At 46.3% G+C, this 14,635-nt stretch overlaps 1 protein-coding gene across 2 annotated transcripts; it reads left to right on the top strand.

Annotated features, from left to right (window-relative positions):
* The first annotated feature begins 211 nt into the window (after positions 1 to 211).
* decr1 (2,4-dienoyl CoA reductase 1, mitochondrial) lies at positions 212 to 14,426 on the top strand. 2 transcript variants are annotated; one of them, XM_079275839.1, is made up of 10 exons: positions 212 to 286; positions 4,092 to 4,282; positions 7,535 to 7,592; positions 7,829 to 7,915; positions 7,990 to 8,137; positions 11,031 to 11,130; positions 11,231 to 11,303; positions 11,683 to 11,829; positions 14,010 to 14,072; positions 14,155 to 14,426. In XM_079275839.1, exons 1-10 carry the CDS (start codon positions 224 to 226, stop codon positions 14,212 to 14,214), a joined length of 990 nt encoding a protein of 329 aa, XP_079131965.1. In that variant the 5' UTR covers positions 212 to 223; the 3' UTR covers positions 14,215 to 14,426. The 2 variants fall into 2 exon arrangements, with proteins under 2 accessions (XP_079131965.1, XP_079131966.1); XM_079275840.1 differs by lacking the exon at positions 11,683 to 11,829.
* Positions 14,427 to 14,635: the final 209 nt, after the last annotated feature.

The following is a 14,635-nucleotide window of genomic DNA, read 5'->3' as shown; positions in this document are numbered from 1 at the left end:
ATGTCATAATAAAATCTTGACTCTAAACATTTAAATACCATTATTATAATTGTTATTATTGTGACAAACAATTTATTTCTGTCTCTTTTATTACTTCTGAATATTTATGTTGTTCTTATTTCTGTGTACAGCTGTGTACTGTATAAAAGCACCGGATGTACTCCCCCCCCCCCCCCCCCCCCTCCCTTCTCCTCGGTGTTGGTCTGGTCCGGTCCCTAACAACATGGCCGCCTCTATGTTCAGGAGAGCTGAACTTCTCCGGTCCGTCAGGACTTCAGTTCACTCGGTGAGAAACATTTAAAGACTTTAATTATTAATATAACAATATGAAGATAAAGCGTTTACAGGTGTGGACTGTGACGTCAGAGACGAGATGAAAAAACAACGTAAACATTTATAAAATCAATAATCATCAGAAATCTGAGTTTTACAGTAAAGATGTGATATAATATTAATTAAAGGCGGTTTAAATGAAACATTTGAACACATAAACTTTTCTAGAGTTTGACCTTTCACCCAGTTCCTTGTGCCTCCGCGAACAGCGCGTGCACGCGCACTGCAGCTCAGAGTGCGGGGGGGGGGGGGGGGCAGGTAAATCCAGTCCAGCTGTGTTCATCTCTGCTCTGATTGGTCACTTTATAAAATATGTTTTGAAATATGAAACATGGAAAGCAGTTTTTAGAGGAATAATCATCTCATTCTCTGTTTACAAAAAAAAGAAAAAAAACAACAAGAAGCTGAACTGGAACAACAAATCAATCGACTCGAAACCATGAAAGCAAGTAACCCAACAACGGAAACCCAGAACGAATCAAGAAAGTACAAATTCCAATTCAATGAAATAATAAATAATAAAACTCAATTCCTCATACACAGACTTAGACAAGAACATTTTCACCAAAGCAATACATCCGGTAAATATCTGGCAAATCAAATTAAATGAAATAAAGAAACAACAATCTCAATCATCAAGGACTCTGCAGGGAAGCCCACAAATTCACCGATGAAATAAATAAAATCTTCAGAAGTGTTTATGCCAATCTATATTCATCTAAAAATAACCCAAATCAAGAAGACATCAATTCATTTCTCAACAGCATTGATGTAGCACAGCTTCACAAAGAACAAATCAACAGACTTGACTCACCATGAACACAGGACGAACGTTTTACTGCCCTCAGTCTGATGCCCAATGACAAAGCACCAGGTCCCGATGGCTTCCCAGCTGAGTTCTATCAACACTTCTGCTTCATTCTAGCTCCACTCTTTCACAAAATGATAACTGAAATAAAACAAAACTTGCAATTTCCAGCCAACATGAACACAGCCAGTATATCACTCCTCCTCAAACCAAACAAAGATCCAACTCTTCCTTCTCGTTACCGTCCCATTTCTCTTCTCAATGTAGATATTAAAATCATCACCGAGGCATTAACTCACAGATTAGACAAAGTCACTCCATCCATAATTCATCCAGATCAAACCGGCTTCATCAAAGGCAGACATTCATCCACCAACACACGCAGACTGTTTCATGTAATCAATTACTCATCATTACAACACACTGGGACCATCATAGCCTCCGTGGATGCAGAAAAAGCCTTCGACAGAGTGAACTGGACATTTCTCACAAGCACATTAAAGAGGTTTGGCTTTGGGGAATCATTTATTAACTGGGTTAAAATTCTACATACTTCACCGTCAGCCACTGTCATCACTAATGGACAAAGCTCACAAAGCTTCACACTGCACAGGGGACGAGGCAAGGATGCCACTCTCTCCCTCACTTTGCACCATTTCCATTGAACCGTTAGCTGCAGCCATTCGTCAGAACATCTACATGAAAGGAATTCAAACACTCAACACCCATCACAAGATCAGTCTCTATGCAGATGATCTATTGCTCTTCCTACAAAACCCTACTCATCACTACAGGAAACTATTAAAGTCATGGAAGCATTCTCTAATATCTCCGACTACTCCATGAACTGGAGTAAATCATCCATCCTTCCATGAGGTAGTAACAGTTGGGATGGAGCAGCCCATACACCACCGATCCCTTTCTGCACAGGTGCCATCACGTGTTTGGGAATCCATATTTCCCGCAGGCTGTCAGAGCTGTTCACACTCAACTTCACTCCATTACTCAAAACAATAAATGACGACCTCCTCCGCTGGATGAAGCTACCACTATCACTCATGGGCAGAATAGCTACAGTTAAAATGACAATACTTCCTAAAATAAATGACCTCTTCACAATGATACCATCTCAACCCACTCCTGCTTCAAGTCGCTTGACTCAATCGTTACTCAATTCTACTGGAAAAATAAAACACCAAGAATTAAACTGGCCACTCTACAAAAACCAAAAACACAAGGAGGACTTGAAGCTCCACATTCTTTCACTACTCTAGCAAATAAACTTCAGTACATTCTTAAATGGATCCACCCAGCCAATCAGACAACACATGGTTAGATATAGAACAGACAGTTTGTCAGGACATTCAGATTTCTGACTGACCATTTTTAAGCCAATCTATCAAACGCCATCCTTGTTTCAATATACTAACAACAGCAGAAAACCACAAAATCACTCACATCACTTTTGCACCTTCAAATGTGACTCCCATCTGGAACAATCCTGATTTCTAAGTCACAAGACTCCTCTAAGTCTCCACACATGGTCCGCTAAAGGCGTCACTCATCTGAAACACATCTTCAATAATAACACCATGGTTTCATTCCCTCACTTGGTTCAGAAGTACGGCATCAGGAGCAATCAATGTTTGGAATATCTGCAACTCAAATCATCCGTTCAATCCAAACTTACCATTAAGGCCACTAACCGAGTACTACCCGCTCAACCTCAGAATTAATTAATATCCCCTCCTCAAAAAGTTCATCTCCAAAATATGTAGAGTAATATCACAGTCTGACAAAACATCATCCACCAAGAAGATGGGAATCAGACCTGTCCATCACTCCTGATGCTGATTTCTGGAACCAAATCTGCAATAACTTCCAGTTCATGACTAAAAATGCCAATTTACAACGAATCCAGTATAAAATACTTCACAGAATTCATTACACCGGGCAAAACATGTTTCAAATGGGATTCACGTCAGATATCTGTCACATTGCACTCAGAACAGCCGGATAGCTTTGTTCACGCCACCTGGCACTGCACACCAGTTCATCACTTCTGAAGGAAACAAGTGAGTCACTGTCTGTCCTCCTGCTGCCTCGTCCCTTTGTCCCCTTCACTGTGCTGACTAGGAGACATCTCACCAATACATCGGAGTAAAACAAACCGCCGATTACTCCTCGTGGCCCGAACTATCGCCAAGAACACTATCATGACCTGGAAATCAAGGAATAACACACACATCACAAACTGGAGAAACTTCATGATCGAGTATAGTTCAATGGAAAATCTGACCTCGTCCATCATATACAACAGAACACCATTCCACCTGCTCATCCCTCACTATGTTTCTGCAAACATGACTCCACCCATTCTATTAATGTTGAAATATGTATAGTATATATACCGGTATATATATATTTTCTTTGTGTATTTCTTTCACTGTTGTTGATTTGTTTTGTTTTTCTTGCCGGACAACCAATTGAAACCCACGTACATGCACACATGAACATCCATGTGCACACACACTTACCTGTTTTTCTTTTTGTTTTGGTTTGTTGTGTTTTTTTGGGTTTTTTTTATTATTATTATTATTTTTATATATATTTTTTCCCTCCATCTCAAAAGGCTCAAGGACATTCTCACACACACACACACACACTGACTGTAGGATGTTTGCTGGCTTTTATCCCACTGTTCTTGTCATCCTCTTGTGTTTATGTCTATGTTTTGTCTTAATGTTGTCTCGTGTCTTTCAATAAAAAATGTATAAAAAAAAAAAAGAATATGTTTTTATTTTATAGAAAAAAAAGATCAGTACGAGTCTAGGTTCATCAGTAGAACCAGATTATAGAACCCTGTTCATCAGTAGAACCGGGTCCACGTTGTTTATCTCTGCTCTGATTGGTCACTTTATTAAATGGTGGATCTCTGTTCTGGTTTCAGTTATGGCTCCACGGTTCGGCTGCTCCTCCTCTTCCCCAGGCGAAGTTCTTCCCGCCGGTTGAAGGCGTCATGCTGCCGACAGGAAGCTTCAAGGGCCGCGTGGCGTTCATCACGGGGGGGGGGACGGGTCTGGGCCGAGCTATGACCACGACTCTGTCTCAGCTGGGAGCTCAGTGTGTCATCGCCAGCAGGTCAGAGGTTAAGTTATGAATCACTGTTAGCTAGGTAGCTACACAACTACGCCGCTACACAACTACACCGCTATACAGCTACACAACTATACGGCTACGCCGCTACACGGCTACACAGCTACACAACTACGCCGCTACACAACTACGCCGCTACAAAACTACACTGCTACACAACTACACCGCTACACAACTACACCGCTACACAACTATACGGCTACACAACTACACCGCTACACAACTACACTGCTACACAACTATACGGCGACTACGCGGCTACACAACTACACAGCTACACAACTACACCGCAGCACAACTACACGGCTACACAACTACAGAACTACACAGCTACACAGCTACACAGCTACACCGCTACACGGCTACACAGCTACACCGCTACACAACTACACAGCTACACCGCTACACAGCTACACGGCTACACAGCTACACCGCTACACAGCTACACGGCTACACCGCTACACCGCTACACAGCTACACGGCTACACAGCTACACAGCTACACCGCTACACAACTACACGGCTACACCGCTACACCGCTACACAACTACACCGCTACACAGCTACACCGCTACACAACTACACCGCTACACAGCTACACCACTACACAACTACATGGCTACACAGCTACACAACTACACCGCAATTCGTGATTCATAACTTAACAACTACACAACTACAGAACTACGCAACTACACGGCTACACAGCTACACAACTACGCCGCTACACAACTACGCCGCTACAAAACTACACTGCTACACAACTACACCGCTACGCAACTACACCGCTACGCAACTATACGGCTACACAACTATACGGCTACACAACTACACCGCTACACAGCTACACAACTACACTGCTACACAACTATACGGCGACTACGCGGCTACACAGCTACACAACTACACAGCTACACAACTACACCGCAGCACAACTACACGGCTACACAACTACAGAACTACACAGCTACACAGCTACACCGCTACACGGCTACACAGCTACACAGCTACACCGCTAGACAACTACACAGCTACACCGCTACACAGCTACACGGCTACACAACTACACGGCTACACAGCTACACTGCTACACAACTACACAGCTACACGGCTACACAGCTACACCGCTACACAACTACACCGCTACACAACTACGCCGCTACACAACTACGCCGCTACACAACTACGCCGCTACACAACTACACCGCTACACAACTACACCACTACACTGCTACACAACTATACGGTGACTACGTGGCTACACAGCTACACAATTACACAGCTACACGGCTACACAACTACACCGCAACACAACTACACGGCTACACAACTACAGAACTACGCAACTACACGGCTACACCGCTACACCGCTACACGGCTACACGGCTACACAGCTACACCGCTACACCGCTACACAGCTACATGGCTACACAGCTACACCGCTACACAACTACACCGCTACACCGCTACACAACTACACAGCTACACCGCTACACAACTACACCGCTACACAGCTACACCGCTACACAACTACACGGCTACACCGCTACACAGCTACACAGCTACACCGCTACACAGCTACACAGCTACACCGCTACACAACTACATGGCTACACAGCTACACAACTACACCGCAATTCGTGATTCATAACTTAACAACTACACAACTACAGAACTACGCAACTACACGGCTACGCAGCTACACAACTACGCTGCTACACAACTACTGCAGTCTGCTGATCAACCAGCAGGGGGCACCAAAACACAGACGTAGACTGAATAGAAGAGTGATGCCTGACCCCTGGCTAAGCCACGCCCCCTGCCACGTTACCATGGAGGCCATGTCACTAATGACACCCCATAATTAAACATTAGAGTGAGCAGCAGACAGAAGAGTCAACGTATTCATTCAAAAGATAAAAGTGAAACCGGCACATCAGCTGACATGAAGGCGCAACACAATCATTTAACACAGCGGTTCCCAAACTTTTTAGGCCGCGCACCCCCTTCTACATCCCGACCGGGTTTGCGCACCCCCCCCCCCCCCCCCTTAATAAAAAAAAAAAAAAAAGAAGCAACAGAGCCTTTTAAGCCTTCATAGCCGCATAAGAATCGGACCAATGAGAGAACAGTTTGCTCGCGCGTGGCATTTGTTTACAAGATTTAGTCCGCTGTTAAATGTTGCAGTGTGAACACAAACCGAACAAAGGAGCAACTGCAACAAAGCAAACGAACTGAAGGTGTGAAAACGCCCTGAAACACTGCAACAAAGTTTCAATAACTTTCAGTGACACAAGGCGTCACTTTTAAAGAGCAATACGGATGTGAGGACACACGCACAGGCTCAGAGGCAGATTATCACATTTAATTTACAATTAATGAGCGACTAATGCAGCCAGGATGTCTTCGGACAAAGCATCGATGCGGCGACACAGTGTTGTTGGACACCGGGATCATGTCCAACTTTTTTGCTTCTTTCTCCCCAATCATACATTCCACCATCTCTCTGGCAGCTGGCGAGCTCACGTCTTCAGTGATTGTGTGCGGTAGCCCCTTTCTCGCTATTCTGTAACCAGATATGAAGCCCGTAGTGCGTCATTTATAGACCCAACACATGAATGAGACTGCAGTTGTTTTTGGCTGTTTTGTAACTCCTCCAATTTGGCTATAAAGAATGTAAGGGGCTTTTGACTTGCACTGGCATGCTTGGTGTTCAGGTGGCGACGTAAATAAGAGCTTCAGACTGTTAGCCAGAACCTCACTGCACACCACGCACTGTGGCTTTGGGGAATCTGCGTTGCCAATCCAAGTGAAGCCCAGACACACATACTTTTCATCATATTTCCTCTTGTTTTCCCAGTCTGCGCCGTCTCATCTTCCTCTGACTCCCGTTCGATTTCTTCTCTCCCCAACGCACCTCTCCGTTCCCCTCGCCTCCGATTCCTCTCTCTCTCTCTCTCTCTCTGTCTCTCTCCTCTTTTACGACTGATAGCTTCAGATGTCCCACCTGACAGTTTTTTAATTAAAATTACATTTTTTTTAAATATTTAATATTATTACACCATCAGACCGCCATTACACTTTTCCTCTCGCGCACCCCCTAGAGGCAGCTCGCGCACCCCACTTTGGGAATCCCTGATTTAACACATTCAGTCGCTAACATAGCATAGCTAGTGTAGCATAGCAATGCTAATGCTAGGTAATGCTGTGCTAACGTTCTCTTGTGTTTGTGGTTCAGGAAGTTGGACGTCCTGCAGAAAACAGCTGAGGAGATCAGCAGCCAGACTGGAAACAAGGTAGCCAACCAGAACCTGAACCAGACTGACCCAGAACATGATCCCTCACCGGACAGTCAGTCCAGATTCAGTCTGCAGCTCCTCTTGTTCAAACCTTCAGTCACTTCTTGATCAGAACTGACTTCATGAACAGGAACAACTTGTAGATCAATAGGCTTTTGATTGTGATTTATAAAGGGGACATTGAACTGATCTGGTCTGAACTATTCTGATCTGGTCCACCCTCTCTCTCTCAGGTCCATGTAGTTCAGCTTGATGTCAGAGATCCTGAGGCGGTCTCTCGTTGTGTGGACCAGGTGGAGTCTCTGACGGGACTTCCTGATGTAAGAACACACACACACACACGTCTGTTTTTCTGTACTCGTGAGGACCCTCGTTGACCTCCTTATTGGTTCAGGTGATCATCAACAATGCAGCAGGAAACTTCGTCTGTCCGTCAGAACGTCTGTCTCCAAACGCCTGGAAGAGCATCACGGACATCGTCCTGAACGGGACCGCCTTCGTTACCCTGGAGCTGGGAAAGAGACTGATCCAGAGTCAGAGAGGTTAGAGACTGATCCAGAGTCAGAGGTTAGAGACTGATCCAGAGTCAGAGAGGTTAGAGACTGATCCAGAGTCAGAGGTTAGAGACTGATCCAGAGTCAGAGGTTAGAGACTGATCCAGAGTCAGAGAGGTTAGAGACTGATCCAGAGTCAGAGGTTAAAGACTGATCCAGAGTCAGAGAGGTTAGAGACTGATCCAGAGTCAGAGGTTAGAGACTGATCCAGAGTCAGAGAGGTTAGAGACTGATCCAGAGTCAGAGGTTAAAGACTGATCCAGAGTCAGAGAGGTTAAAGACTGATCCAGAGTCAGAGAGGTTAGAGACTGATCCTGAGTCAGAGGTTAGAGACTGATCCAGAGTCAGAGGTTAGAGACTGATCCAGAGTCAGAGAGGTTAGAGACTGATCCAGAGTCAGAGGTTAAAGACTGATCCAGAGTCAGAGAGGTTAGAGACTGATCCAGAGTCAGAGGTTAGAGACTGATCCAGAGTCAGAGGTTAGAGACTGATCCAGAGTCAGAGAGGTTAGAGACTGATCCAGAGTCAGAGGTTAGAGACTGATCCAGAGTCAGAGGTTAGAGACTGATCCAGAATCAGAGGTTAGAGACTGATCCAGAGTCAGAGAGGTTAGAGACTGATCCAGAGTCAGAGGTTGGAGACTGATCCAGAGTCAGAGAGGTTAGAGACTGATCCAGAGTCAGAGGTTAGAGACTGATCCAGAGTCAGAGGTTAGAGACTATTCCAGAGTCAGAGAGGTTAGAGACTGATCCAGAGTCAGAGGTTGGAGACTGATCCAGAGTCAGAGGTTAGAGACTGATCCAGAGTCAGAGGTTGGAGACTGATCCTGAGTCAGAGGTTAGAGACTGATCCAGAGTCAGAGAGGTTAGAGACTGATCCAGAGTCAGAGGTTAGAGACTGATCCAGAGTCAGAGGTTGGAGACTGATCCAGAGTCAGAGAGGTTAGAGACTGATCCAGAGTCAGAGGTTAGAGACTGATCCAGAGTCAGAGGTTAGAGACTATTCCAGAGTCAGAGAGGTTAGAGACTGATCCAGAGTCAGAGGTTAGAGACTGATCCAGAGTCAGAGGTTAGAGACTGATCCAGAGTCAGAGGTTAGAGACTGATCCAGAGTCAGAGGTTAGAGACTGATCCAGAGTCAGAGAGGTTAGAGACTGATCCAGAGTCAGAGGTTAAAGACTGATCCAGAGTCAGAGAGGTTAGAGACTGATCCTGAGTCAGAGGTTAAAGACTGATCCTGAGTCAGAGGTTAGAGACTGATCCTGAGTCAGAGGTTAGAGACTGATCCAGAGTCAGAGAGGTTAGAGACTGATCCAGAGTCAGAGAGGTTAGAGACTGATCCAGAGTCAGAGGTTGGAGACTGATCCAGAGTCAGAGAGGTTAGAGACTGATCCAGAGTCAGAGGTTAGAGACTGATCCAGAGTCAGAGAGGTTAGAGACTGATCCAGAGTCAGAGGTTAAAGACTGATCCAGAGTCAGAGAGGTTAGAGACTGATCCAGAGTCAGAGGTTAGAGACTGATCCTGAGTCAGAGGTTAGAGACTGATCCTGAGTCAGAGGTTAGAGACTGATCCAGAGTCAGAGGTTAGAGACTGATCCAGAGTCAGAGGTTAGAGACTGATCCAGAGTCAGAGGTTAGAGACTGATCCTGAGTCAGAGGTTAGAGACTGATCCTGAGTCAGAGGTTAGAGACTGATCCTGAGTCAGAGGTTAGAGACTGATCCAGAGTCAGAGAGGTTAGAGACTGATCCTGAGTCAGAGAGGTTAGAGACTGATCCAGAGTCAGAGGTTGGAGACTGATCCAGAGTCAGAGAGGTTAGAGACTGATCCAGAGTCAGAGGTTAGAGACTGATCCAGAGTCAGAGGTTAAAGACTGATCCAGAGTCAGAGAGGTTAGAGACTGATCCAGAGTCAGAGGTTAGAGACTGATCCAGAGTCAGAGGTTAGAGACTGATCCAGAGTCAGAGAGGTTAGAGACTGATCCAGAGTCAGAGGTTAAAGACTGATCCAGAGTCAGAGGTTAGAGACTGATCCAGAGTCAGAGGTTAGAGACTGATCCAGAGTCAGAGAGGTTAGAGACTGATCCAGAGTCAGAGGTTGGAGACTGATCCAGAGTCAGAGGTTAGAGACTGATCCAGAGTCAGAGGTTGGAGACTGATCCTGAGTCAGAGGTTAGAGACTGATCCAGAGTCAGAGAGGTTAGAGACTGATCCAGAGTCAGAGGTTAGAGACTGATCCAGAGTCAGAGGTTGGAGACTGATCCAGAGTCAGAGAGGTTAGAGACTGATCCAGAGTCAGAGGTTAGAGACTGATCCAGAGTCAGAGGTTAGAGACTATTCCAGAGTCAGAGAGGTTAGAGACTGATCCAGAGTCAGAGGTTAGAGACTGATCCAGAGTCAGAGGTTAGAGACTGATCCAGAGTCAGAGAGGTTAGAGACTGATCCAGAGTCAGAGGTTAAAGACTGATCCAGAGTCAGATAGGTTAGAGACTGATCCTGAGTCAGAGGTTAGAGACTGATCCTGAGTCAGAGGTTAGAGACTGATCCTGAGTCAGAGGTTAGAGACTGATCCTGAGTCAGAGGTTAGAGACTGATCCAGTGTCAGAGGTTAGAGACTGATCCAGAGTCAGAGGTTAGAGACTGATCCAGAGTCAGAGGTTAGAGACTGATCCAGAGTCAGAGGTTGGAGACTGATCCAGAGTCAGAGAGGTTAGAGACTGATCCAGAGTCAGAGGTTAGAGACTGATCCAGAGTCAGAGGTTAGAGACTGATCCAGAGTCAGAGGTTAAAGACTGATCCAGAGTCAGAGAGGTTAGAGACTGATCCAGAGTCAGAGGTTAGAGACTGATCTAGAATCCTTATTGTTGTTATTGTTGTTGTTCAGGTGCGTCCTTCCTCGCCATCACTACCATCTACGCTGAGTCTGGTTCTGGTTTCGTGGTCCCGAGTGCGTCGGCGAAGGCCGGAGTCGAGGCGCTCTACAAGTCAGTCTAACCTTTGACCTTTCAGCTGCTGTTATCATGACATCAGCCTGTGGTTGCCATGGTAACACTTGTTGTTGTTGTTGTTGTTGTTGTGTGTCAGGTCTCTGGCTTCAGAGTGGGGCCGCTACGGCCACAGGTTCAACATAATCCAGCCTGGACCAATCAGAACCAAGGTACTGCCCGTTTGCTTGTAGATGATGACATTTGTTTGTTTGTTTGTTTTGTTGTTTATCTGTTGTTTGTTCTTGTTGTTTGTTGTGTCACGACCCGGCTCAAAAAGTCGTAACATGAGGGAGACAAGATGAGTGAGAAAAGTAATAAATAGACATTTATTTAAAGTACAACGAACTAAACCTAACTACATAAACAATCAAAAGAAGGCAGCCAGGTCCTCCACACAGGAGTCAGAGAGGAGAGGCGCAGAGAGGCACGCAGCAGGCTCAGGTGGGGCTCGTCAGCTGCCGATCAACATCCTGCAAGACAACCTGAGAGGAAACAGACACAGACCCCTGGTGGAAGGGAGGGGTCGTCACAGTTGTTGTTGTTGTTTAGGGGGCCTTCAGCCGTCTGGACCCAACTGGAGAGTTTGAGAAGGCGATGATCGGTCGGATCCCAACAGGTCGACTCGGGACACCAGCAGAGATCTCAAACCTGGCAGCGTACATGAGCAGCGATTACGCTACCTGGATGTCTGGAGCGGTGAGTTTAGGCTGATCTCAGGTCAGAGTTTAGGCTGATCTCGGGTCAGAGTTTAGGCTGATCTCAGGTCAGAGTTTAGGCTGATCTCAGGTCAGAGTTTAGGCTGATCTCGGGTCAGAGTTTAGGCTGATCTCAGGTCAGAGTTTAGGCTGATCTCAGGTCAGAGTTTAGGCTGATCTCGGGTCAGAGTTTAGGCTGATCTCGGGTCGGAGTTTAGGCTGATCTCGGGTCGGAGTTTAGGCTGATCTCGGGTCGGAGTTTAGGCTGATCTCGGGTCGGAGTTTAGGCTGATCTCGGGTCGGAGTTTAGGCTGATCTCGGGTCGGAGTTTAGGCTGATCTCGGGTCGGAGTTTAGGCTGATCTCGGGTCGGAGTTTAGGCTGATCTCGGGTCGGAGTTTAGACTGATCTCGGCTCGGAGTTTAGACAGATCTCGGCTCGGAGTTTAGACAGATCTCAGGTCAGAGTTTAGACTGATCTCAGCTCAGAGTTTAGACTGATCTCAGGTCAGAGTTTAGACTGATCTCAGGTCAGAGTTTAGACAGATCTCAGGTCAGAGTTTAGACAGATCTCAGGTCAGAGTTTAGGCTGATCTCAGGTCAGAGTTTAGACAGATCTCAACTCAGAGTTTAGACTGATCTCAGGTCAGAGTTTAGGCTGATCTCGGGTCGGAGTTTAGGCTGATCTCGGGTCAGAGTTTAGACAGATCTCAACTCGGAGTTTAGACTGATCTCGGGTCGGAGTTTAGGCTGATCTCGGGTCGGAGTTTAGGCTGATCTCGGGTCGGAGTTTAGGCTGATCTCGGGTCGGAGTTTAGGCTGATCTCGGGTCGGAGTTTAGACTGATCTCGGGTCGGAGTTTAGGCTGATCTCGGGTCGGAGTTTAGGCTGATCTCGGGTCGGAGTTTAGGCTGATCTCGGGTCGGAGTTTAGGCTGATCTCGGGTCGGAGTTTAGGCTGATCTCGGGTCGGAGTTTAGGCTGATCTCGGGTCGGAGTTTAGGCTGATCTCGGCTCGGAGTTTAGACAGATCTCAGGTCAGAGTTTAGACAGATCTCAGCTCAGAGTTTAGACTGATCTCAGGTCAGAGTTTAGACAGATCTCCGGTCAGAGTTTAGACAGATCTCGGGTCAGAGTTTAGGCTGATCTCGGGTCAGAGTTTAGGCTGATCTCGGGTCGGAGTTTAGGCTGATCTCGGGTCAGAGTTTAGACAGATCTCAACTCGGAGTTTAGACTGATCTCGGGTCGGAGTTTAGGCTGATCTCGGGTCGGAGTTTAGGCTGATCTCGGGTCGGAGTTTAGGCTGATCTCGGGTCGGAGTTTAGGCTGATCTCGGGTCAGAGTTTAGACTGATCTCGGGTCGGAGTTTAGGCTGATCTCGGGTCGGAGTTTAGGCTGATCTCGGGTCGGAGTTTAGGCTGATCTCGGGTCGGAGTTTAGGCTGATCTCGGGTCGGAGTTTAGGCTGATCTCGGGTCGGAGTTTAGACTGATCTCGGCTCGGAGTTTAGACAGATCTCAGGTCAGAGTTTAGACAGATCTCAGCTCAGAGTTTAGACTGATCTCAGGTCAGAGTTTAGACAGATCTCCGGTCAGAGTTTAGACAGATCTCAGGTCAGAGTTTAGGCTGATCTCAGGTCAGAGTTTAGACAGATCTCAACTCAGAGTTTAGACTGATCTCAGGTCAGAGTTTAGGCTGATCTCGGGTCGGAGTTTAGGCTGATCTCGGGTCAGAGTTTAGACAGATCTCAACTCGGAGTTTAGACTGATCTCGGGTCGGAGTTTAGGCTGATCTCGGGTCGGAGTTTAGGCTGATCTCGGGTCGGAGTTTAGACTGATCTCGGGTCGGAGTTTAGGCTGATCTCGGGTCGGAGTTTAGGCTGATCTCGGGTCGGAGTTTAGGCTGATCTCGGGTCGGAGTTTAGGCTGATCTCGGGTCGGAGTTTAGACAGATCTCGGGTCGGAGTTTAGGCTGATCTCGGGTCGGAGTTTAGGCTGATCTCGGGTCGGAGTTTAGGCTGATCTCGGGTCGGAGTTTAGACTGATCTCGGGTCGGAGTTTAGACTGATCTCGGGTCGGAGTTTAGGCTGATCTCGGGTCGGAGTTTAGGCTGATCTCGGGTCAGAGTTTAGGCTGATCTCGGGTCAGAGTTTAGGCTGGTCTAACTCTTCCTTGTTTATCTTCAGGTGATCCGGTTCGATGGAGGAGAATACGTGTCGATGGCGGGAGAGTTTAACGAGCTGCGCAGAGTGAGTGTCACACTCAAATGTTTCCCCCAGAAACATTCTGCTTACATGGTAACAATAACAATTGATGATGTTTCTGTCTCAGGTGACTCCAGATCAGTGGAACATTATCGGGATGATGACCAGAAGCACTAAAGGATCCTAAAAACACTCAGACACTCCTCATTGGACCACAACAACCAATCGGATCACAGGGCTCTGGTGGTCCCGCCCACCTGCTGATGTCATTGTGATGAGAGATGTGATATTTGCAGCGATTGAACTGTGATTATTGATTCTTATTGTTAGCTGGTGAAGTCATGTGACTCACTGCACATGCTCAGTGTGTCTGTTTGATAATAAAACAGTGAAGACATATTGTTAAATGAGGACAAAGACTATTTTGGAAGATATAAACTGGAAAATAAAAACATTTTAGAATTTGTTTTCCACAAACTATTAACGGTTAAAGTGTTGATTCTTAGGTTTTTTAATCACGATTAATCTCATTGTTATGTACAAAGTTCAACAATGAATTATAAAGTAGTGTATTGTGCACTTTTATTTGAAAGTGCTGCTATATAAAC

The sequence above is a fragment of the Melanostigma gelatinosum genome (genome assembly GCF_949748355.1).
Source record: "Melanostigma gelatinosum genome assembly, chromosome: 9".
Taxonomy (NCBI): Eukaryota; Metazoa; Chordata; class Actinopteri; order Perciformes; family Zoarcidae; genus Melanostigma; species Melanostigma gelatinosum.
This window is presented reverse-complemented; position numbering and strand designations above follow the sequence as displayed.